This window comes from Dermochelys coriacea, chromosome 7 (genome assembly GCF_009764565.3).
Source record: "Dermochelys coriacea isolate rDerCor1 chromosome 7, rDerCor1.pri.v4, whole genome shotgun sequence".
Taxonomy (NCBI): Eukaryota; Metazoa; Chordata; order Testudines; family Dermochelyidae; genus Dermochelys; species Dermochelys coriacea.
Genome location: NC_050074.1, coordinates 18,880,235 through 18,903,769, shown reverse-complemented (window position 1 = coordinate 18,903,769; position 23,535 = coordinate 18,880,235). Strand labels below are relative to the sequence as shown.

Here is a 23,535-nt window from a genome sequence, read left to right as displayed (position 1 = left end):
ACAGGGTGGCCACCCCTGAACTACATGAAAAGCTCTAAAATTAGAACTGCTTTCCCCACTGACACTGGTTTTTTGAGGGCCTTTTCTGAATGTTGTAACTTCCTCTATACCCAGCAAACACGTTACCACTGAAGCTACAGAAATGATGCAACCATAAGAGTCCAGGGGAGTCACTGTTCCTGACATTCAGAAATGGCATTTGAGTAGAGCAGAAAAGAGGCCTGATGGAGTTCTAATCCTTTTGGTAACAATCTGCCAATAACTTCTCACATCAGTTTTTGGGGCCTGATTCTGATCTCACCTAGGTCAATCAGGAATAACTCCATGAAGTAACTGTTTTTACAATGGTGTTAGTTTGTTAGTCAGAATCAGACCTTTAAGTTTTATAAACTGTTTGCCCACTAAAAAAGTAGCACATTATCCTCTGTCATGTCTGCTTGAGGAGTCTCAGCTGAATAAAGTACTAAGGCACAAAACACAGATATTGAGGGCAAGGACTTCAGAGCTTTTCTTTTCTTTGACATACAGTCTGAAAAGCAAGCCATTCATGTTTCTGCTCACAGCTGAACGCATTTTGGAAATCCCACAATGAGGTAATAAGATAAACCATTCTGATTACTGCATATTGGGGGGGGCGGGGGGAGAGATTGTGGCCCAATCCTGCAGCCCCTCAAGGCAATGGGGAGTTTTGCTATTAACTGCAGTGTAGAAGTAGGCGATAAGATATTCAAATAAAATTAACTGTATGACCAATTAGACACCATAATGTAGTTCTTTATTTCTATACATTTGAATTATAATGAACATTGGTCAAAACTGAATATTGATCAAGCCACAATATCATTTAAAAAATTGCTGCTAAACATTGACGGAGCCACAGATGACCCTGGGGATTTGTCTTCTCACCCCTCTTCTGAATCCTCCCTTTCCCCATCATTTTTTCCCCCCAGCATTAACCCCCTTCTTCTCTCAGATCCCCCCTGCTTCTCTCGCTTCCCCCCCCCCACATCATCCAGTCAAAATCTAAACCAGTCTCCATTCAAAGGCCATCAGTTCCACTCCTTCATTGACTAGAGCCATGATACTCAGACTCACGAGTCACAAGTGGCTCCTTCATGCATCTTCTGCGGCTCTTTGTAGCACATGATATTAAAACACCGATTTAATTATTAACTGATCTAAGTTAGTAAAAGCATCCTGATCGGTTAATGTTATTAACCAATTGTAGTTGATAAAATAATACTTGGTCATTTTGCTGTGAGGATTAGATAAGGAGAGAGAAAGTCTGAATAGGCTCCCGAACCACTGGGATGCGAGTATCACTGGCTTGGAGACTTGCAGAAATCCCAGGGCCAGAACAAGTACGTTTACAGCATTTTTAACCTCTGCTGGTCCTGGTGGAGAATAAGAAGCTACAGCTGGAAATAAAACCCGAGACCTGTACATGACCAATTACAGTAGAATCAAGCAATCACAGGACAAACTAGTTCAGTGTTTTTATAAACTGGCACTAAAATGATCAGTTTCTAGCTATTAAGCAATGCAGGAGAATATGGTTCCTCTTATTTATTATGTTTTATAACTTTTGAAAATGAGCCTTAGGCCTTATCTATACTGCCACTTACGGCACTGAAACGTTCTTAGCTCAGGGGTATGAAAAAACACACCCCTGAGTAATGCAAGTTTCAGCGCTGTAAAGTGGCAGTGTAGATAGTGCTACAGCACTTGGAGACGCACTCCCAGCGCTGGGAGCTATTCCCCTCATGGAGGTTGTTTTATTACAGTGCTAGGAGAGCTGCCACAACTACACAGCCACATTAAAGCGCTGCCATGGCAGCGCTTTAATGTCGGCTGCGTAGACATACCCTTAGTCACTTAAAAAAAAAAATTACCCATAATTGTTAAATAAGACTTTATCTGCTTAGTAGCCCCACATCACTATTTATGTGAAAACCTCACAGAGAGGATTAGACTGGCAGAATGGTCAAGTGCCTAGGGCACAAACCTAGGATTTGGGAGACCTGGGTTCAGTTCCCTCCATGGCCAGAGACTTTCTATGTTACTTTGGGCAAGTCGTTTAGGGTATATCCACACAGTCAGCAAACAAACAAACAAACAACCCACCCTCACCGCAGCAAGTCTCAGAGCCTGGGTCTGCAGACTGGGGTTTGTGCTGTGGTGCCAAAAATAACCACATAGCTGCTTGGGCACTGAAACTCACTCGCTCCCCTGGGCTTCAGTGCTCAAGTTGGAATGTCTACATAGCTGTTTGTAACATGAGTCCAGGTCTGTAGACCTGGGCTCTGAGACTTGCTGCCATAGGGTTATTTTGGTGTACAGACATACCCTATGTATCCCTGTGCCTCAGTTCCCCATCTGATAAATGGAGAGAATAATCCTTATGCCACAGGAGTATTGAGATATAACTACATTAAAGATTGTAAGCCACTCAGATATTACGGAGATGGGGACCATATAAGTATCTTAGATGGAACATTAATAAATGTAGTCTTACTATATGCCCCACAAAACCGTTATTATTATCATTCCTAATTTTCAGATACGGAGCAGCAATTTGCGCAAACTCAGACAGGAATTGTAGAATCAGTAGAATAGCTGATCGCAGACTGAATGCAGATCTCTGGACTTCTTCTCCAGTGCCCTAACCAGAAGGCCATCATTCATTACACCATTTTCTTTGGTGATTATGGCAGAACAGCAATGATCCTGAGCCATGAGGTTCAATTCTGGATTCCACATTTGCCACCTCCCCCCAAATGCATGTCTCCTCACATCTTGGATTTTGTGCTGACCTATTATCATTTGTGAAATTTGGCTCTAGAGCTAGGTATGAATTCCATCCACCTGAATTCAGATTGGGGTATTGGCCCCAACCCAACTCTAGGGCAGGAAGGCAATGTACTTAATTACTTCTTTCTAAAGTACTACACTGTCTGACTTTCCTGGCTTTTATGACCCCAATCAGCTACTGCCCTCCCACATGCCACTCCTAGTTCATTGTGCTCAATAATCTCACTCGAACAGCTCAAGCTTTGCTTTCCTCTAAGGCCTGATCCAATTCCCAGGAAACTCAATGGAAAGCTTCCTCTGGACTTCCATTAGAGTGGCTGCATTGGACAAATTCACTCTAGTAGTCAAGTTTTACAGCAGAGCTTACAGGCAGATTTTACTCCCCTCCGATTTGGGAAGAAGTTGTTTAGATACTATTTTTAACAGGGGAAGCCCCTGGACTTGCTGGTGTTTGCTGAGTACAAAACAGTCCTGTTTACCCCAAAAATCTTTCAGTTAGCTCAAAAACTTTCATATAGACAGAGGATCATAGAAGCAGGGTGTGATGAGGAAAGCTACTCACATCAGAAGAGACTGAGGTCAGATAGGAAGGAGCTGTACCTAATCAGGGAGCTGGATGCTTGGGATTCTGCTGCTGCATGTTACAGAAAGTGCTGTAACATGGATACATACAAGAAGAACAATCAGTATCCAGAAAGAATGGGTTGGTGTCACTATGTAGCTGAGATTACGTTTTCCGTGTGCTTCGGGAGTCTGCTGCTGCTGGAGACAATTGCCATATGGAGGGCTGTTTCTCCGTAACCTTATACCTTGTGTAGTCATAGATAGGAATTATACTTGGTCCTTGCTGAGGCAAAGCTTTCCTTGACTAGTGGAAGTTTTGCCTGAGTAAGGGCTGAGTTGTTTTTGAGTAAAAACAGAATCTCAAGATTTTACCCAGGATCCCTTTCCATTTTCAAATATTAGAGCAGATTTAACTAACAAGCGAAATCTACTATGCAGCATCTGGGTTTGCTGCGTAGTTGCTCTGAAGATTACCGTGTGGTCTGTAAACTACAGTGCAATGAGATTAAATAAAGGAGTACCCCCTGCGCTAAGTGAGTAGGAGTCACACTGAGGTCATCCAGCTGTTTACAGAAGGCTTTGCTGGAGACTGCCAGATCTTTCTACCCTGGGGCAAAAGTGGTATCATCATTTCAGGTGTTATTAAAATTCATTTCCCTAAAATCTTTGAATGTAACTTTTGAAAGCCTGGTAACAATTAAATTCCCCTGCCACAGAAAAAGACATCACACCTAGCTGAGGAACAGACTTCCTGGAAAAAGATAAAAATCAGGTTGCAAATTGCTGTTCCTTGCATGCAATTAAAAAAAGTGAGGAGAGGTTTTTATGTCCAGTTCCAAACTGCTTTCTCCAAAGGAAAGAATGCAGCTGATTTTCTCTCTGAAATCATTACAGCATGGTGTACATAATAGGATTACTCAGAAATGCCAGGAACACCCTGCACTGAGCAAGCACAAAACCAAAGGTGGATCCAGGATTCCTTTGTGGGGAGGGGGTGGAGTATAGTATTTTAATGGCTGCTTCTAATTAGAGTTTAAAGTGTGACTGTGTGAAAAGTGACTTTAAAAACACTATTGTGGGATTCCATATTTATTGTCTTAGTGACATCCAAATCAAATTTGCTTCATTTATAAAGAAAGAAGATTTTTTTTTCCTAACAGCTAGACCTGCAACCTTAGGCTAGGTGCACAGGTGTACCACTGCAGTTAAACAGCTGCCAAGCTTCCCATGTAGCCGTTCTAAGCCTGCTGCTAGAGCTCTCCTGCCGGCGTAATTATACCAATGAGCAATGGTAGCTATGTCGGTAGGAGAGTGTCTCCTGCCGACATAGCGCTGTCCACACTGGCACTTTTGTTGGTGAATTTATGTTAGTCAAGGGTGGGGTGTTTTCACACCCCTGATCAACAAAAGTGCTAGTGTAGACAAAACCTTAGTTTAGAACGTGCAAGTCAGAATAGATACCAGCTCATTTTCCCATAGCTCTATTGGTTCTACAGGGTGGATAAGAATAAGGTTTCTTTCTCTTACAAAGGGTAGATGTGATCCTGAATTCAGACCGGGGGTATATCTATTAAGTAAGAAGGTGCCATTTTTGCATTGGCCCAATGATGTTAACTGAGCAAAACACCTTCTGAAACCAATGGTAATTTTGCTTGATTAAGGAAGGTGAGATTTTTGGCCCTTAATCACTTAAGAGTAAAACTGCATTTTCCAGGACAACTAAAACAGAAGGTCTGTAGGCTGTTTAACGTGTATGTTTCAATCTCCTCAAGCCAGCTATTATTTTGTCTACTACAGTATTAACTCAGCCTCCAAGTACCTGAAACCCTGGTAATTTATCTGAGGAACTTAGATAGCTGATGCACTAGGGTGTAGTCAATATTTGCAAAGCACTATGGATGTGCTGAGTATCACCGTTATTTGCCACGGACAGGATCAACATTCCTCTGATGTGCCATAAATAAACTGACATCCAGTGTATAATGTTAAGGCCTTGATACCATCCTTCAATCAAATGTCTTGTTACCAGTTTGACTGGCATGAAGAAACAGCCAGAGCCAAGTTTGTCATCCCAGGCCCTGTCCTGCTAAATGCTGAGTGCCTTCTGCCTGTTGCAGAGCATACTTCATTCCTGCAATTTACTTGAGTGATGTTTGGATCCGAGTTTTGGTTCATCTCTAATTGATAAGATCTGTTCTTCCTTGGACAGATAAGAATAAAACCTGCTGACACTATGAGTAGACATTCCCTATGACCAGGGCACCGAAATGCAAAGGCAACATGGCCCACTGGATTTAGCATAGAATTAGAAATTGGGAGCTTATTCTGGCTCAGTTTTTCCCTGTGCAATTTGGGGCAAGTCACTTAACCTCCCTGTGCCTCAGTTCCCCCATCTCTAAAACAGGGACAGTTTTTTACATGGGCATTATGAGTATGAGGTGGCCAATATCTGTAAAGGTCTCCTCAATGTGTAGTCAGAAACACAAACATAACTTGGATACATAAGGTATTGAAAGGAATGGTATTATTTCATAATGCCTTTTTATAAGTCAGTGGTTTGTTCAAATTCTAGGCACCTTATATCTAAAGTGATATAGCAGAAACAGAGGCTGTTCACAGACAGGTGATAAAAATTATTAGAGGCCTGGGAAAACGTTCATATGGAGACACAGAAAAAAAAGACTAGGACTATTTAGAGAGAGATGGTGCTAAAACAGAGGTGGGCAAACTACAGCCCACAGGCCACATCTGGCCCATGGGACCCTCCTGCCCAGCTCCTGAGCTCCTGGCCTTGGAGGCTAGCCCCTGGCCCCTGCCCTGCCATTCCCCTTCCCCCACAGCCTCAACTCACTGTGCTGCCAGCTGGGGTTGCAAGCTCTTGCCGGGCAGCGCAGCTGCAGAGCTGCAGCCTGACCCTGTGCTCTGTGCTGCGTGGTGACATGGCTGGCTCCAGCCAGGTGGCACGGCTGCCTGTCTTAGTGCTCTGGGCGGCGCAGCTGTAGTGCTAGGGTTTACATTGCCTAATATAGATTCATAGATACTCAGGTCAGAGGGACCATTCTGATCATCTAGTCTGACCTCCTGCACAATGCAGGCCACAGAATCTCACCCACCCACTCCTATGAAAAACCTCACCCATGTCTGAGCTACTGAAGTCCTCAAATTGTAGTTTAAAGACTTCAAGGAGCAGAGAATCCTCCTTCAAGTGATCCATGCCCCATGCTACAGAAGAAGGTGAAAAACCTCCAGGGCCTCTTCCAATCTGCCCTGGAGGAAAATTCCTTCCTGACCCCAAATACGGTGATCAGCTAAACCCTGAGCATATGGGCAAGATTCACCAGCCAGATACTATAGAAAATTCTTTCCTCAGTAACTCAGATCACACCCATCTAATATCCCATCTCAGTGGATTTGGCCTATTTACCCTGAATATTTAAAGATCAATTAATTACCAAAATCACATTATCCCATCATACCATCTCCTCCATAAACTTATCAAGTTTAATCTTAAAGCCAGATAGATCTTTTGCCCCCACTGCTTCTCTTGGAAGGCTATTCCAAAACTTCACTCCTCTGATGGTTAGAAACCTTCGTCTAATTTCAAGTCTAAACTTCCCAATGACCAGTTTATACCCATTTGTTCTTGTGTCCACATTGGTACTGAGCTGAAATAATTCCTCTCCCTCTCCGGTATTTATCCCTCTGATATATTTATAGACAGCAATCATATCTCCCCTCAAACTTCTTTTAGTTAGGCTAAACAAGCCAAGCTCCTTGAGTCTCCTTTCATAAGACAAGTTTTCCATTCCTTGGATCATCCTAGTAGCCCTTCTCTGTATCTGTTCCAGTTTGAATATAAAATACAATAAGTTCCTCTCAGGGAGAAAGATCATCTACTCACAGTCCAGAATCACTTTTGCTGCTTGGTAGAGCTGCAGTCCTTGGAGAAGTTCCAGTAACTGTTGGACTGTTGCTAGCCTCACTCCCCACCACCACATGAGTTCTCTCGTTATGCTGATTCCCGTCTTCTCCATGCATTTGATTTTCCGCAGCTCTGTTTGATCAGTTATTACGTAAGAGGCTAAAGGTAAAGAAGGGATATTTCTCTTATAAAAAGTAGAAGAAAAACACAAGCGGGGGAAGTCCGAGCCTATTGCATATGCTCATTTAGTTTACATTTGCACAACAATTAAAAAAACAGGTACACGATAAATTACGAATAAAGAAGATCATAATGCGAGTCTCAAGAAAAATTGGTTCCCTGGAGTAAGAGGTGCTAAATGTTTGGTAAAAATGGAAACATTTCTTGAAATTTTTAGAGACTCACAAAAACAAATTGGCAAAACTCCCTGCACTTTTCTCCACATTTTCCATGCAACTTCCAGTGCCCCTGATATTTTACACCGGGGTCGGTGACCTTTCAGAAGTGGTGTGCAGAGTCTTCATTTATTCACTTTAATTTAAGGTTTCATGTGCCAGTTATACATTTTAACATTTTTTAGAAGGTCTCTCTCTACAAGTCTATTATAACTAAACTATGTCGTATGTAAAGTAAACAAGGTTTTCAAAATGTTTAAGCTTCATTTAAAATTAAATTAAAATGCTGATCTTACGCCGCTGGCCCACTCACCCTGTTGCTGGCCTGGGGTTCCATTCACCTAGGCCGGCAGCAGGCTGAACAGGGCCTGCGGCCGGGACCCCGGCTGGCAAGGGGCTGGCAGCCAGAACCCCAGACCGGCAGCAGGCTGAGCGGGGCCGGCACCTGGGACCCCAGACCGGCAGTGGGCTGAGCGGCTCAGCCCGCTGTCAGTCTGAGGTTCTGTCTGCCGGCTCCTGCCAGCCAGGGTCCTGGCTGCTGGCCCTGCTCAGCCTGCTGCTGGTCTGGGATCCCGGCCCTGCCCACATAGAGTGGGTACCTACCTTCTCCCTGGTTCTAGCCCATTCTCTTCCACTCTCTCTGCACTGAGCTGAGGGTGGGAGTGCACCGAGAACAAGGCTGGGTGTTGGGATGTAGGGTCTGGCCGGGAGCTAGACTGAGGGAGGGAGCTCAGGGTTGGGGCAGGAGATTTGGGTGTGGAGTGCTTACCTGGGCAGCTCCCATTTGGTGCGAGGAATGTGTGTGTGGGGGGGTGCAGGGGCTCCCATTTGGTGCTCAGGGTGGGGGTGAGAATGTGGGGGGTGTAAGAGTCAGGGCATGAGGTGAGGGGGGCTGGATATGTGTGGGGGTGCAGGAGTCAGGGCACGGGGTGGGGTGTGTGTGAGGAGGGCGCAGGAGTCAGGGCATGGGGGGTTGAGTATGTATGGGGGGTGGATGAGTCAGGGCAGAGGGTTGGGGGTGTGTGAGGGTGCTCACAGCCCCCTGCCCATAGCAGTTCATGGCAGGGGGCTGGAGCGGATATGACCGGATTCCACCCAAGGCCCCGTCCCCACCTCTTCTCCGCCTCCTCCCCAGAGCAGGGAGCATGCTGGGGCCTCGCTTCTCCCCCTCCCTCACAAGGGCCATCAGCCCATCAGCTGCAGGGAGGGAAAGGAGAAGGGGCAGGAACCCAACATGGTGAGGGAGGGGGGACCTTGCCTGCCCTGCAGCAGCAGCCTGCAGGACCAAGCTTCTTCACCCTGCCCCCGCAGTAGGTGGGGGGCGGAGAAGAGTGGGCCGGGGCGGGCAGGATTTTTAATGGCACGCTGCTGACTGCTGGAGTCCCAGCCTGGGTTCGGCAGCGGGCTGAGCGGGGGCCGGCAGCTGGGACCCGGCAGGCAGCAGTATGCCATTAAAAATCTGCTTGCATGCTGTCTTTGGCACGCGTGCCATAGGTTGCCAACCCCTGTTTTACACCAAAGTGAGACCAAATTAAATACCTGGTGTGATGCCCCTGAAATCAATGGGCTAAATTCAGCAGTGAGTCTGTGGCCCTACCTACACTAGGAAACATCAGTTTAGCTGAATGAGAGCTATATTAAAGTTTAGTTGCAAGAGTAGATAAGGACAAACCATAGTTAGTGAACGGTCAAAGAAACCTACTGGAAAAGTAGTGCAGTTTTCTAGTATACAGAAGGCCTAAGTGAGGCTAGAAGCAATCTAAGGATATGTCTACACTACAGCTGGCACAGCTATGGCACTACAGCTGTGTCACTGTAGTGCCATAGTAGACGTTTTGTACATCGATGGAAAGGGTTTTTCTGTTGATGTAGTTAATCCGCATCTCTGAGAGGTGGTAGGTAGACTGACAGAAGACATTTTTCCCAACACTGCGCAACATAACTAGGTTGATCTAATTTTTAGTATAGACCAGGCCTAACGTTACTGTAATTTAGTCCTTGTCTATACTCTGGTCTACAATTAAACTTTAGATCAACCTACTTCTCTCTCTCGGGGGTATGAAAAATTCACACCCGAGGGCCATAGTTAAGCAAACCTAACCCTTGGTGTAGATGCAGCTAGGATGATGGAAAAATTCTTTCATCAGCTTCACAACCACCGCTTGGGGAGGTGGATTATGTATTTAGATGGAAAAAACTGTTCTGTCGCTATAGGAAGCATCTACACTATAGGCACTACAGCAGCAGCATCGCTATAGTTGCAGTAGTGTAGACATGCCATATACTACAGTTTGTCAACAGAAGGTGGTTTTTTTTTGTCAGCATAGTAACACTGCAGCCCCAAGTGACATTAGCTATGCCCACAGAAGCACTTTTCTGTTGGTGTAGCTGCATCTATACTGGGGTTTTTTCTGGCATAGTTATGTCTACACTACAAAATTATGTCGACCTAAGTTACTTTGGCATATACCTGCTGCAATAATTAAATCACTTTTGTATGTCCACACTACAATCCTTGTGTCAGCGGTGTGCCTCCTCACCAGGAGCGCGTGTAGTGTCAGTGTGAGGCATTGTGGGACAGCTTCTGAAAGCCAGTAACGGTCGACATAAACAATGCAGTGTCTACATTGACACTGCACTGACCTAACTACATCAATACTGAGTCTACGCCTCTCCTGGAGGTGGAATTATTAAGTTGGCATAGTGGGGCAGTTACATCAGCGTTGAGCCAAAGGTGGGGGGGGCGCGCGGGGGAGGCTTAGATACACTCAATTAAGCCACACCAGGTGCACAAGTATAACTGGTTTTATTGCCAAAGTATAAGCAGCTTCCCAGCCTTCACGCATTACTAAATATGTGCTTTCCAGCAAGCAAGAATCAATGCTTATGCCCCTTCTGCTACAGACAGTCCCGGACCCTCCAGCCTTGTCCCTGAGGGCTCGCAGTAGGCGCTGCTCCAGCGTGGGGAATTCCTGTGCACCCACAAGGTCACGGTCCACAGTTCAGACCGTTCATCTAAAGCGATCCTCATAGCAGTTTTTAATCATAATCTCCTTCTAAGGTGGTGGAGGCGGGAGGGCAGGCGTATTCACTCACAAGCAGGCTCTGGCAGGAAACACTGCTGCTCCCTATTCTCACACTTCACAGTCTTGGACGTTGCTTCTCTCTTCACTTGTTTATCCAGTCAAGTGGCTGCAAATGCTTTAGACTCCCTTACACTTGGTAAATTAAATTAGTGTCAGAGTTTAAATTTCTCTGCTTACATATTTCCCCTTAATCTGGCCCAATGGAGTTACCATTGGAGCTGGGATGGAATTTAGTTTATGATCCTCTATTACTGCTCCCTTTGTCCTTTCTCCATGGTCTGTCATTGTTCACTGTTTCAGAGTAGCAGCCGTGTTAGTCTGTATTCACAAAAAGAAAATGAGTACTTGTGACACCTTAGAGACTAACAAATTTATTAGAGCACAAGCTTTCGTGAGCTACAGCTCACTTCATCGGATGCATCTGGTGTAAAAAATTGCATCCGATGAAGTGAGCTGTAGCTCACGAAAGCTTATGCTCTAATAAATTGGTTAGTCTCTAAGGTGCCACAAGTACTCCTTTTCTTATTGTTCACTGTGTTTCTCTAATTTAGTCTGCAAGCTGCAGGGACCTGTTCTTTGACCTTCAGACTCTTGGGGTTTGGGATAAACGATTTTCTCTTTCAAGACAAAATGTGGATTTGGGGGACAGAAACAAATGTTGGATAATTTGAAATGTGAATATCCAGTAACTGGATAATCTGGGTATGCCTGTCTCTCAAAGAGTCCATGCACACCTCTGGCACTGAATAAATAATAATTTCAGTAGAGAAAATGTCATAAGAATTGTAAGGAAAGTGGTAGGTGAAATCAAAAGATATAAAATAAGGAGAGAAGTCAAGTAGCAAAGGAATCAGGTCAGGGTTGTTTGAATCTGGAGTTTTGATACAGGTCCATCTCTACCGTTGGAAAAATCAATGTATTCAGAGGTAAATTTAGCATACAAACAAGGTGGATAAACAAGAACGAAGAAACAGGGCAAAGAAACGGGAACCATAAAATCTCCAAACCAGGGTGGGACTGATGGGATTAGAACGGGGTTTCTCAAACTGGGGTGGTGAGGTTATTATATGGGGGTCGCGAGCTGTCAGACTTGTGCATGGTGGGGCCCTGTGTGAGACCATAGGCGCCAACTCCATGTGTGCTCCAGCCCTCAAGCACCCACAGCAAAAAAATCAGCTCCCCTCCCACCCAGCACCTCCCACCCGCCATGATCTTCCAGAGCATGCAGAAGGCGCAAGGGTTGGGAAGAGGAGGGGCAAGGGCAGAGCAGGGGCAGGAAGAAGCAAAGTGGGGATAGGGTCTTGGGGAAGAGGGTGGAGTGGGAGCAGAGCCTGGAGCTAAGCGGGATTTGAGCACCCCTGGAGAATGGAAGAAACTGGTGCCTGTGTGCGAGGCTGAGCCCCTCCATCCTAGCTCTACACTCAGAGGCTTGCTGTGTGAAAGGGGTCGCTATTACAAAGAGTTTGAGAAGCGCTGGATTAGAGAATGGAATCAATAGTGTAGAAAACAATGGTAGTGGAGTGGCAAGAGAGAAGGGTGGAAAGCCTTTCAGGGAATGTGGGAGCTGGGAGCCTGGCTGGGATGGGGGACCAAAAGTCACACTAAGTATCCTCATGACAGGTTTCAGAGTAGCAACCATGTTAGTCTGTATCCGCAAAAAGAAAAAGGAGGACTTGTGGCACCTTAGAGACTAACAAATTTATTTGAGCATAAGCTTTCGTGAGTTACAGCTCACTTCATCGGATGTATGTCGTGAAAAATACAGTGGGGAGATTTTATATACACACAGAGAACAAGAAACAGTGGGTGTTACCATACAGACTGTAACAAGAGTAATCAGGTAAGGTGAGCTATTACCAGCAGGAGAGGGGGGAAACTTTTGTAGTGATCATCAACTACAAAAGGTCCCCCCGCCCCCGCCTTCCCGCCTCTCCTGCTGGTAATAGCTCACCTTACCTGATCACTCCTGTTACAGTGTGTATGGCAACACCCACTGTGTCATGTTCTCTATGTATATAAATCTCCCCACTGTATTTTCCACTGAATGCATCCGATGAAGCGAGCTGTCGCTCACGAAAGCTTATGCTCTAATAAATTTGTTAGTCTCTAAGGTGCCACAAGTCCTCCTTTTCTTTTTGCAGATACAGACTAACGTGGCTGCTACTCCGAAACCTAAGTATTTCTGTGCTTATCTGAATAGAATGGAGGTTCAGCCACCGCTAAGTTATGTGCAGCTTGATCCCGCTAATGGATCCATATGCGGGTGAAGCCCCGAGCCCTCCACCTGCAGCATCTGGTCTTTAGAGAGCACCAAAAAGTGCCTCTGTGAGGAATCCTCTGCGTGACTGGCGCCTGACCCCATCTTACAAAGCAGAGAGTTCCCTGCCGGGGCTTGTCTCCAGCCTTCGGCCCTTGCTCCTGTCACCAGCCCGGCTCGACCCCTGCCTGCCTCTCTCCTGGTCAGCGAACCCTCCACCCCTTCCCCTTTCAGCTCCCCGCTCTCACCGAAGCGCATCCAGTCGTAGTGGTTCAGGCAGTCCATCTTCTGGCAGAAATCCTCCAGCACGCAGGCAGGGAGGGTGTGGAGGTAAGCGGGCTGCGGGGAGCTCCCCGGGCCTGGCTGCTGCTGGGCCATTCCGGCCCAGTCACTTGCTGCTGCGGCCGCCGCCGCCGCCGCCGCCCCTGCTTGGGCCGTCAGCGACACACGGCGCGTGCTGCGCTCGCTCTGCGGCGCCTCTCCGCGCGTAGCCGTTGGCGCGCATCCCACACGCCTCAGGCGCTGCCCCTTCTGCGGGGGCTGGCACGAGCAGCCCGTCCCCCTATCAGCGGGCGGCTCGAGCCCCGGGGCGGATGTATACCGGCAGCGAGGAACGCCGGCTCTTCCGGACGTGGTGACGTCACCCGCATTTCCCTCACACGTAGAATAGGTTTTTCCTCCCGAGGGTCGGCGGCGGCTCCAGCTGCGTTACGAGCCGGGGCTGCTTCCCTGAAAGTTACGCCCAAGGGTTTCCGCAGCCCCAGGTACATGCAGGGTTGCAAATTTAGCGGTTGGTTGTACGTCTGAATTGAGACTGAAACTAATACAGGCTTTAAAAGCATGCACAGGATATGAGTCAAATACTTGTACCTGAGGAAGCGGAGTGGGTTTGAAAAGTATGAACAAAGACGAGCTACATCACACAGCTGTTACTTATAAAAAGAAAAGGAGGACTTGTGGCATTCCGATGACGTGAGCTGTAGCTCAGGAAAGCTTAGGCTCAAATAAATGGGTTTAGTCTCTAAGGTGCCACAAGTCCTCCTTTTCTTTTTGCGGATACAGACTAGCACGGCTGCTGCTCTGAAAGCTGTTGTTTATGACAATGTTGGCACATTTGTTTTGGCTGTGTTGGCCTACCTCATGCTTTCAAATTATTGATAAGCAAGGTCTGAATGAGCTCTCCCCTGACAGCTAGTGATGAGCCAGGGGTGGGTGGAAAGACTTCAGGACCAGACTGTATTTACATGAACACACCTACTCTGCCTAGCTGTCCAGTAGACAGAGCTGTGCTGCCCAAATGATCAGTTTTGGCTGATGTTGGGTTACAAATCACTTAAGTATTAAATGTGAGGGTTATGAAATGTTGTTATCCTTATTGTATGCATAAAGGACAGCAGGACTGTACTTAGCTTGCCTAAATGAGGGGATCTCCCTCATGCTTAATTTGTGCTAGGGCTGGCCAGGGCTGAGCCCCAGCATCTCTAGGCTCCCCTGTTCATAGCCCTGGGACCTCTGGGCTTGTCACATCAGTTATGAAAGTAACAAACTTGCTTAAGCCCTGGCACCTCTTTTGTTACAAATTAAGCAACTGAACTGCACTACCTAAGCCGGAGGTTTGGATGCTATAGCCTAGTGACAAGAAAGAGTGATGGGGCACACATGTTTTGCTTGGTGGTGGGGGCTCTGCTTAAGAGTCACAGGCACTGTTTGACCTGCTTCTTTCTCCTGTTGAGAGAGAGAGAGAGAGAGAGAGCTGATTGGGCTTTATAAGTGACCACTAGCTGAAATCACTGATGATAAGGTTTAAGTGCTTAGACCTGCTGTGGGATAGTGTTTCTGTGGAAGAGACAGCCCAGCCTGTGCTAGCAGTGAAGTTCCCCCCTTGAGAGCTGAAATCACTGAGAGCTGGGTGGAACGGTGAGAGACCGATTCACAGAGGTTACAGTAGCAGGTGGCAGCAGAAGGTGACAGTGTACGGCCATTGGGGACGAAGTGGACAGAGCATTGGACTATGTTTTATTGACTTCACTACAGAATGTTAGATTTGTGACTGGGAAACTTATATAAATACATTTCCTAGTAGGCCAAGATTTTTAAAATGCATTATTTGCTAAAGTCATTATCTCACAACATCACTATCTCAGGAGGTCATTATCTTGGGGAGTTTCTGTACTAAACTTGTTTATTATAATTATGTTTACGTAAGAACAGCCATATTGAATCAGACCAATAGTCCATCTATCCTAGTATCCTGTCTTCCGACAGTGACTATTCCAGGTGCTTCAGAGGGAATGAACAGTACAGGGAATCATCGAGAGATCCATCCCCTGTCGTCCACTCCCAGCTTCTGGCGAACAGAGGCTAGGGATGCTCAGAGCATGGTGTTGCATCCCTGCCCATCCTGCCATTGATGGATCTAATCTCCATGAACTTATCTAGTTCTTTTTTGAACCCTGTTATAATTTTGTCCTTCACAACATCCCTGGCAAAAAGTTACATGGGTGACGGTGTGCTGTGTGAAGAAATACTTCCTTTTGTTTGTTTTAAACTTACTGCCTGTTAATTTAATTGATTGACCCCTGGTTCTTGTGTTAAGTGAAGGGGTAAATGACACTTCCTTATTCATTTTCTTCACACGAGTCAAGATTTTATAAGCCTCTATCGTATCCCCTCTTAGTCGTCTCTTTTCCAAGCTGAAAAGTCCCAGTCTTTTTAATCTCTCCTCCTATGGAATCTATTCCATACCCCTAATAATTTTTGTTGCCCTTTTTTTTACCTTTTCCAATTCCAATATATCTTTTTTGAGGTGGGGTGACCAGAACTGCATGTAGTATTCAAGATGTGGGCATATCATGGATTTATATAGTAAAAATGGAGGGGCTTGGTTTGCCAGACTGATCAGCTAAGCCAATACTGACAACCTATATGAAAAAGCTGCAAAACACCATGCCTCTGGACTGCATCAACTTGCAGAAAGCCTTATAAGCCAGTCACTATCAAAGCCAATTTTAGAAGTACTTAATGAGGCTGTTAAGAATGTGGAGACACAACTCAGTTTATGTGAATAGCTGTTGCACCATATTTTCTATTTAAGTAAGAGATACCACACAGTACAAACTGGAGGCCAATATTAAGTGCACTGTCACTTGTTAATCCTGAAGTTGGACATTGGTTTTGAACAAGACTGGCAAATACTCGCTATCTTTCTGAAAAAAACTCAACTGACTCTCTAGGAGCATGCAGTGCAACAGTGAAAGACTCAGCAGTTGAAAAAGTGAAGAACTCTCTCACCGTATTCAAAATATATGCATACATGGCTAATGAAGCTCCAGTGCAAATAGGCATCAAGTATTAAGTCATTGCATATGTTACTTGATGTCCATGGTAGGCCAGTAGATGCATTCTAAATGTTCAGGTTATAGAAGACACATTAGCTGCATCTGTGACATCTTAGAAGAGTTAAATGATTGTCAATTGAACCCCAAACAGATGGCTGCTTGTGCATTTGATGGAGCTACAAACTTCTCTGGAAGACATAGTGGAGTACAAGCTTTGCTCAGAGAAAAGTAACGAGGAGTCCTTGTGGTACCTTAGAGACTAACAAATTTATTTGGGCATAAGCTTTCCTGGGCTATAACCCACTTCATCAGATGCATGGAGTGGAAAATACAGCAGGCAGGTATAAATACACAGCACATGAACAGATGGGAGTTGTCTTACTGAGCAGGGCGTCAGTGCTAACAAGGCCAATTCAATTAGGGTGGATCTGGCCTATTTCCAACAGTTGACAAGAAGGAGTGAGTATCAACAGAGGGAAAATTATTTCTGTAGTGACCCAGCCACTCCCAGTCTTTATTCAGGCCTAATTTGGTGGTGTCAAGTTTGCAAATTAATTCCAGTTCTGCAGTTTCAGACTTCAACAAGAAACTGCAGAATTGGAATTAATTTGCTAATTTGACACCATCAAATTAGGCCTGAATAAAGACTGCGAGTGGCTGGGTCTCTACAAAAACTAATTTTCCCTCTGTTGATATTTACCCCTTCTTGTCAACTGTTGGAAATGGGCCACATCCACCCTAATTGAGTTGGACCATCATTCCTCTCAAATTCATAGCTTTATTTTTAAAATTACATTTAACCCACACCCCAGAGATATTCTTTTTCTAGACATTTTAATTCTTCTCTTCTATATGTTTTATATTTAACCTGCCTTTTGTGTTGTGTTATCACTAATTATAATTTTTGATTTTAAAAAATGTCATTTGTAACATTATTAAACTATTTTATATTTTAAAATACTTTTTCACTGAACCCTTTGCCTTAGTCCAATTATTTAAAAAGATATATAGCCCTTGACTTTTGTTGTTCTTTTTCAATTATTTTAACCCTTGCATTTTTGTATTTAGTTTATACAGTCCTGCAAAATGATCCACATGGGCAGATCCTTACACCCGCATAGACTCATTCCATCCACATGAAACAGCTTGCAATGTATGTAAATTATTCTTAACTTTTTCCTTTTTCTGTTATTTTATTTATATTTAACCCTATAAATTTTTCTATTTAATTAAAAATATTATCATCAGTCTTGTCATATTTTAAGTTTACCTGTCTCTTTTCATATGCATATACTTTAAGTTATGTTATAGTGTTGCCAGCTCTCACAATTTTACATGAGTCTTGCCATTTTTGGTGGTTTTCTTACAGCTCCAGCCATTGAAGTAATGAGAATCTGAGTTTCCTTAAAACCAATTTAAATTACTAGCCCTCATGGATTCAGAGAAAAGCTGGAAAATGTGACCTGAGTGTCACCTAACGGTTCAAAAACCAGAAGACAGGACAAAGAATTCCAAATGTATTATAATTTAAAATATCATGATTTTTAAAGTAATCTTGTGATTTATTGGGGCCTGACACTTGATTTTTTAACAGTTGAGGGGTTTAGTAATACCGATGTTATGACAATAATTCAGTAAGTTCCCCTAGCCATTCAACCATTTTCCCATACTTCCCCATCACCGCTCCTGCCTGCTCCTCTCTACCCTGCGTGGGAGAAAAGGGGGCCTTTTATAGATCATTGACTGGGAGGTGGGAGAGAGAAGTTACTATCCTAAGTGGTTGACTGGAGGCAGGGAAGTAGAAACTCATGTTTTCCTTATTGTCTCTGACATGACACTTTCCCTGGCAGGCACTGGGCAGTAGCAGCCAGGAATGAGAGATCTGTGGGCTCATTGCCTCACTGGGCAACTGAGGGAAAAAAAATGGAAGAAATTTTTGCCCACCAATGAAATGCAGCCATAGTCAAGGTAACTGAAGAATCACTTTTCAAACTGAAACTATATACTTCCCTATATATTTTGTGGACATATTTGATAACTCTTCCTGTTAAATAATGTCATATTAGCCAGGATTCCATATTTCTGTGTGCTCCTCTCAATCCCTTGGACAGTTACTGCGGGTGATTTAGTAGGAATAATTGTCATTTCTATGGTGCCTGTCATCACCCAGGGTCCAAATCCCTTAACTAATACAGGAATCATTTCACCCAACACTGCCACCTTTTGGGGAGGGGAGATGTGATAGCTGTGTACCAGCACACACTGAACACTGCACATGACAGGTTAGGCAAGGTTATCAAGTTGGGACTACCAAATTGGGAAATTAAAAATACACGAATGAATAAATAAAAAATGTAAATGTTTTCTTGAAATATATTGTAAAATCCATCACAAGAATAAGATCGATCATCATAACTATCGTTAAAGTATCATTGTTATAATAAACCTCCTTGCTATGGTTTAAATTATCTCCAAGTCGGTGGGAACTTGGCAGGTCAGCTCTAGGGCAGAAAATGTGTGAAAATAGTACAATTGAAATAGCAGGGGAATTTCAGGATGCAGAATGTAATTTTCTGACTTGAAATTTGGCAGGGACAACAAGACTAACATCCGGTTCAAGGGATGTTCTTTGCTGTTGAGTCTTAGGGGGTCATTTGTTTGCATGACACTTTTTTCAAACCTGCCAGTAAAGAAAAGCGTAGTAATAGAACTCCTTGTCTCTCAGTCTCTCAACCTTTCAGATGACTATGTATTCCCCTTGGTTCCATACCAAACCAAATCAAACTGATATACAGTGTATGACAGACTGCTGAGCTAATTTATCACCAGGATAAAACTATTGCATATTATTTCTTTATCCTCTGTTAAAAATAAATTTGATGCTATTGAAAATTGCCTGCTAACAGGCCCTCAGGCTAGTCTGCTGATCCACCAGAAACCAGGGGCAGTGGGGAGCAGTTGTGAAATGTCCTCTACCCCACCCCATCCCACAGCCTCTTCCATCCTCACCTCCAGGAACTACTCCCACTCAAATCTTTGTTCTCTTGGAGACTGTCAACAATATTTTCAATTGTGATAGTGGTTTTAAATGAAGTGGAACTAGGAACTGGACTGAGAACCACCCAGTCATTTAACTTAACAGCTTTCAGAGAGATACAGTTTCATTCACTAGGAACCAGGCTACATAACTGAGGGGTAAGAGGCTCTATATACAGTTATCAATCTGCAGAGCTATCTACATCCTTTCCCTAGTTCCTTAGGCCATGTTGACACTACAAACTGATTGACCCAGGTTCGTCAGCATACAGGTGCTGAAGTTTGTATATCACTCGGGTGCATGCATACTTGGTTACTTGCACCACCAGGAGTGCTTATGTTGATGTAAAGGTTAGTGCACCGGAGTAGTATCTCATTGTGCTACACACTATCTGTGAGGACTCCTGGGCCTCAAACCCAAGCCCACAGGCAGTGCTTGGACCATGGCCACCACCTAGTCGCTCACCTGAACTGATAGAGAAGGGAGCTAGGAAAGCTCTAGCTCACAAAGAATCCCTCCCATGAAGCTCCTGACTTGGGGAGATGTCCAGCACCACCAATTGGCTGGGACACATTACTTAAGCCTAACAGCTGATGGGCAGGTGGCTGCTGGGTGCTGAGCACCCACTATTTTTTTTTTCTGTGGGTGCTCCAGCCCCAGAGCACCCACGGAGTCGGCACCTATGGTTTTGGGGAAATATTGTTATGTGTTGAGATAGAAATGACTTTCCCAGGGATCTCTGGGAGCTAGGGGTCAAGTTCCCAGCATGCAATTTTCTCCATCCCAGAATGCCATCCATACTTTATAATTTTTGCATTTCTTTTAAAAAAAATCCCACAAACTCACATGACACTTTTTCAATCACCTTTGACAGAAGCATGGAGCCCACAGAGTGCTGCACTGTTCTCATGAACGTTGCAAATACAGAATACACAATTCCGCTGGAAATACTGCAACAACAAGGGACATGATGATTTTTTCAAGGCCAGTTTCCTGAGGGATAGTGAACAACAATTCAAGTTTGTTGGTGCATTCATGGAGCAGCTGCAGATGATGGAGCATCTCTTCTTGGCCTGAGAAATAAGCACTGACTAGTGGGATCACATGATAATTCAGATTTGGGATGATGAGCTGCAGAACTTTCAGCTGCAAAAGCTCACATTCCTGGATCTGTTTTCCTAGCTCGCCCCAGCCCTCCAGCGCATGGATGCCAGAATGAGAGATGTATTGACAGTGGAAAAGTGAGTGATAATCACATTGTAGAAGGAGAGGAATTTGGGGAGGCCAGCTCCACACAGGAGGGATGTGGGAAGGAGAAGGGTTGCGGGGGCAGCCCCACATGGGAGGGAGAGGGGCTCCGGGGGGCAAATCCTCACAGGAAGGAGGAGAAAGGAGAGCAGCTTGGGGGGCCAGCTCCGTCTGGGGCGGGGGCGGGAGGTATATGCTCACTCTGCCACAGCTCCGGTATCTGACCTGGCCGGGGTAGGGCCTCAGGGGGAAGAGGAGGACCAGGGTGGTGGGGCAGAGGGGAGAGGAGTTCTGACCTGTGGGAGCCCCCCAATTGGCCAGGGCCCTTGGGCACAGGCCCCGTGGGCCCATATAGTAATCCGCCACTGTGTATGGTGGTGTTAAGATATGTTCCAAAGTCAGTTGGCAAACAGGTTTGTCTCAAACAAAGGAATGTGTGCTCTGCTTAATTTGCATTTAAGCAATAAACAGAGTCATCAAGCAGGAAGGGAAACAAAAGAAGTTCAAACAGGTGCAAAAAAAGCACCAGGGAACATCCTTCCGCATAGACTTTTTGTCTCCTGGTACCCAGCTGGAAATGTATTTCAGGCAGGGAACTGTGATGGGGTGTCTGCCCCACACTGGGCCATAAGGGGTTAACAGAGCCCTAGGGCAGCTGTGTGAAAAGCAGCCAATAGGAAAAGGTCTGTGAGGAGCAGCCGATTAGGGCTGGGCAGGCTGATATAAGAAGAGCTGCAGGGCAGAGTAAGTTTAGTAGTTATCTGGAGCTTGAGGAGGGAGGATCAGGCTCTTAGCATGAGGAAGAAGTGCTAGTACCCTGGTCAGAGTAGTGCTGCTAGCAGGGACTGGGAAGGCTAGAGAGAACTCATGGCTAGCTGCTAAGACTGGTGGGCTGAAGCCCTGAGGTAAGGGTAAAGAAGGTGCTGGGGGCTACGAGAAAGTGGCCCAGGGAAATGAACTGAGGAGGCAGAGAGGACGCAGCAAGTGGTGGCCATCTACAGGGTCCCTGGGCTGGGACCTGGAGTAGTGGGTGAGCCTGGGTCCCCCCTCACTCACCACTGAGGAAGTGGCTGGACTGAGGGACTGTGATACTGTCCCCTAGAAGCGGGGAGCACAGAGCGCAGCACAGTCAGAGGGCTGTGTCCTGAAGAGGACGCTGTGGTCCTTGGACTGACATAGGTACAGGAGCAGAAGTGACAGCAGAAAGACAACACCAGAAGAAGGTGCACTGGTTAGCAAAGCTAATCCATGGGACAGCAGGAGGTGCTGTAGTGGTGAGCAAACTCTGTTAGGAGGACTGAAACTATAAAAAGGAAGGACGAACACCCCAAGGCACTCTTTTCCCTCTTCCCCCTCCCTTCCCATCAATTCACTGCACCTGAAGGAACAAAGTAAGCAGCTGTTGGACTGGGGGAAGGGTGCTTGGTCAGTAAGACTGCTGAAAGCATGTGTTGAGACAATTTTGCTCTGAATTTAACATCATTTGTTTGTTTTTCTTGTAACTATTTCTGATTTTTATGCCTCATTACTTGTACTCAAATTCCTCTCTTTATAGTTAATAAACTTGTTTCATCTAATCCAGTGTGTTTAAATTGAAGTGTCTGGGGAAACTCCATTTGGAGTGACAAGTTATGTGCCTATTATTTCTATTAAAGAAATAACGGACTTTATATAACTTGTATTGCCCAGGAGACAGCTGGGCAGTACAGGACATACATTTCTGGGAGGAAATCTAAGAAGTGGGGTTTGTGTTGGGGTCACCCTGCAGCATAATCCAGGCTGGTGAGAGCCAGAGTGTAACCCAGTGTGGCTGGCAGGCTGCAGTTACACACAAACGTACAGGATTTGGCTTGCATGCTGGAAGACTATTTGTGAGTGGCCCAGGGGGGAGCTGCTTCAACCAGAGCATTGTAAGGCACTTAAGGTTCCTGGGCAGGGGTGACACAGCTACTCGTTAGGGAGGATTGTACCATGGTATGTCAACCTGAGCAGTGCTAGGTTTACAGTGGTGCCATTGCTGCTGGAGGGGCTCTGAAGCCTGGCCCCACCCCACATTCTGCTTGCTCTCTGCCCCAAAACCCCACCTATACTCAGTCCCTGCTCCTGCTCTTCCCCAAGGCCCTGCCCCCACTTGGCCTCTTCCCCAGGAAGACCTGCTTGCTAATCTCTGCCCCCATCCCCTCTGTGCAAGCGGTGGGGGGGGTTCTTGGGCGAAGAAGCTGAGTTTGGGAGGGGGGTGAGAGGCTGAGTTGGGGCACAGCCTCAGAGGGTGGAGCATGGGCAGAGCATGGGGTGGGGCCACAGTCCGGGTGCCAGGGCCCACAAAAGATAAATTCAGCCCTGCACCTAGGTCTGCAGCATTTTAGTTTGCTGCCTGAGAAGACCTATTATGTTCTGGTACTGTTCTCTCTCCTTATTGTGCTGGGATTCCTGGTCCTTTTTCCTGTATTCTCTGTCTTTCTCCATGCTGTCGGTCACATTGGCCCTCCAAGCCCTTTGTTCACCGTCGGATGCGGCACTGGCTTGCTGGATCTCACAGAACATGTTCTTCCCTAGTCCTCTTCTCGGCGTCAGGTGGTCTGTGGGTGTGGTGGGGCCACCTTGCAAAGCTGCCATGAAGCTGCTGATAAAAACAGATAGATGTAACTTGTATTTACAGTCACAAGGAAAACATAAGTTTCAGAACTCCCTTCCCTTATTCCCATAGCGTGGGCAGTTAATATGGAGGCGTTACTTTGCCTATGTGTCAGCGTCCCCCTCTTGACTCTACTGGTTTGGATCAAAGAAAAGGCAGGAGTCGATACATTTGGAACCAGCTATGCTGCAGGAGTTGCCCGTGCAGAGGAGATGTTCCATCTGCCTGTCTTTTGGGGCTCC

The 23,535-nt window shown here is 45.7% G+C and overlaps 1 protein-coding gene and 1 long non-coding RNA gene across 5 annotated transcripts in view; one reads left to right on the top strand and one right to left on the bottom strand.

Moving 5' to 3' along the window:
- The window catches only part of IRAK2 (interleukin 1 receptor associated kinase 2), a 35,950-nt gene extending 22,234 nt beyond the window's left edge, over window positions 1–13,716 (bottom strand). Inside the window, exons 1-2 of one of the 2 annotated variants that reach the window (XM_038410979.2) lie at window positions 13,284–13,716; window positions 7,277–7,456 (exon numbers count right to left, since the gene is read on the bottom strand). In XM_038410979.2, the coding sequence (XP_038266907.1) occupies window positions 7,277–7,456; window positions 13,284–13,413 (310 nt within the window). In that variant the 5' untranslated portion in view covers window positions 13,414–13,716. The remainder of the gene's footprint in view (window positions 1–7,276; window positions 7,457–13,283) is intronic. The other variant, XM_043519796.1, reaches the window with a different exon arrangement.
- On the top strand, window positions 450–22,828 carry LOC119858920. 3 transcript variants are annotated; one of them, XR_005294055.2, is made up of 4 exons: window positions 13,708–13,799; window positions 17,442–17,526; window positions 18,224–18,341; window positions 20,285–22,828. It is a non-coding gene; the product is annotated as an uncharacterized LOC119858920 (long non-coding RNA). The 3 variants fall into 3 exon arrangements; XR_005294056.2 differs by having other exon boundaries at window positions 17,743–18,341; XR_006282990.1 differs by lacking the exons at window positions 13,708–13,799; window positions 18,224–18,341 and adding an exon at window positions 450–460 and having other exon boundaries at window positions 20,338–22,828.
- Window positions 22,829–23,535: the final 707 nt, after the last annotated feature.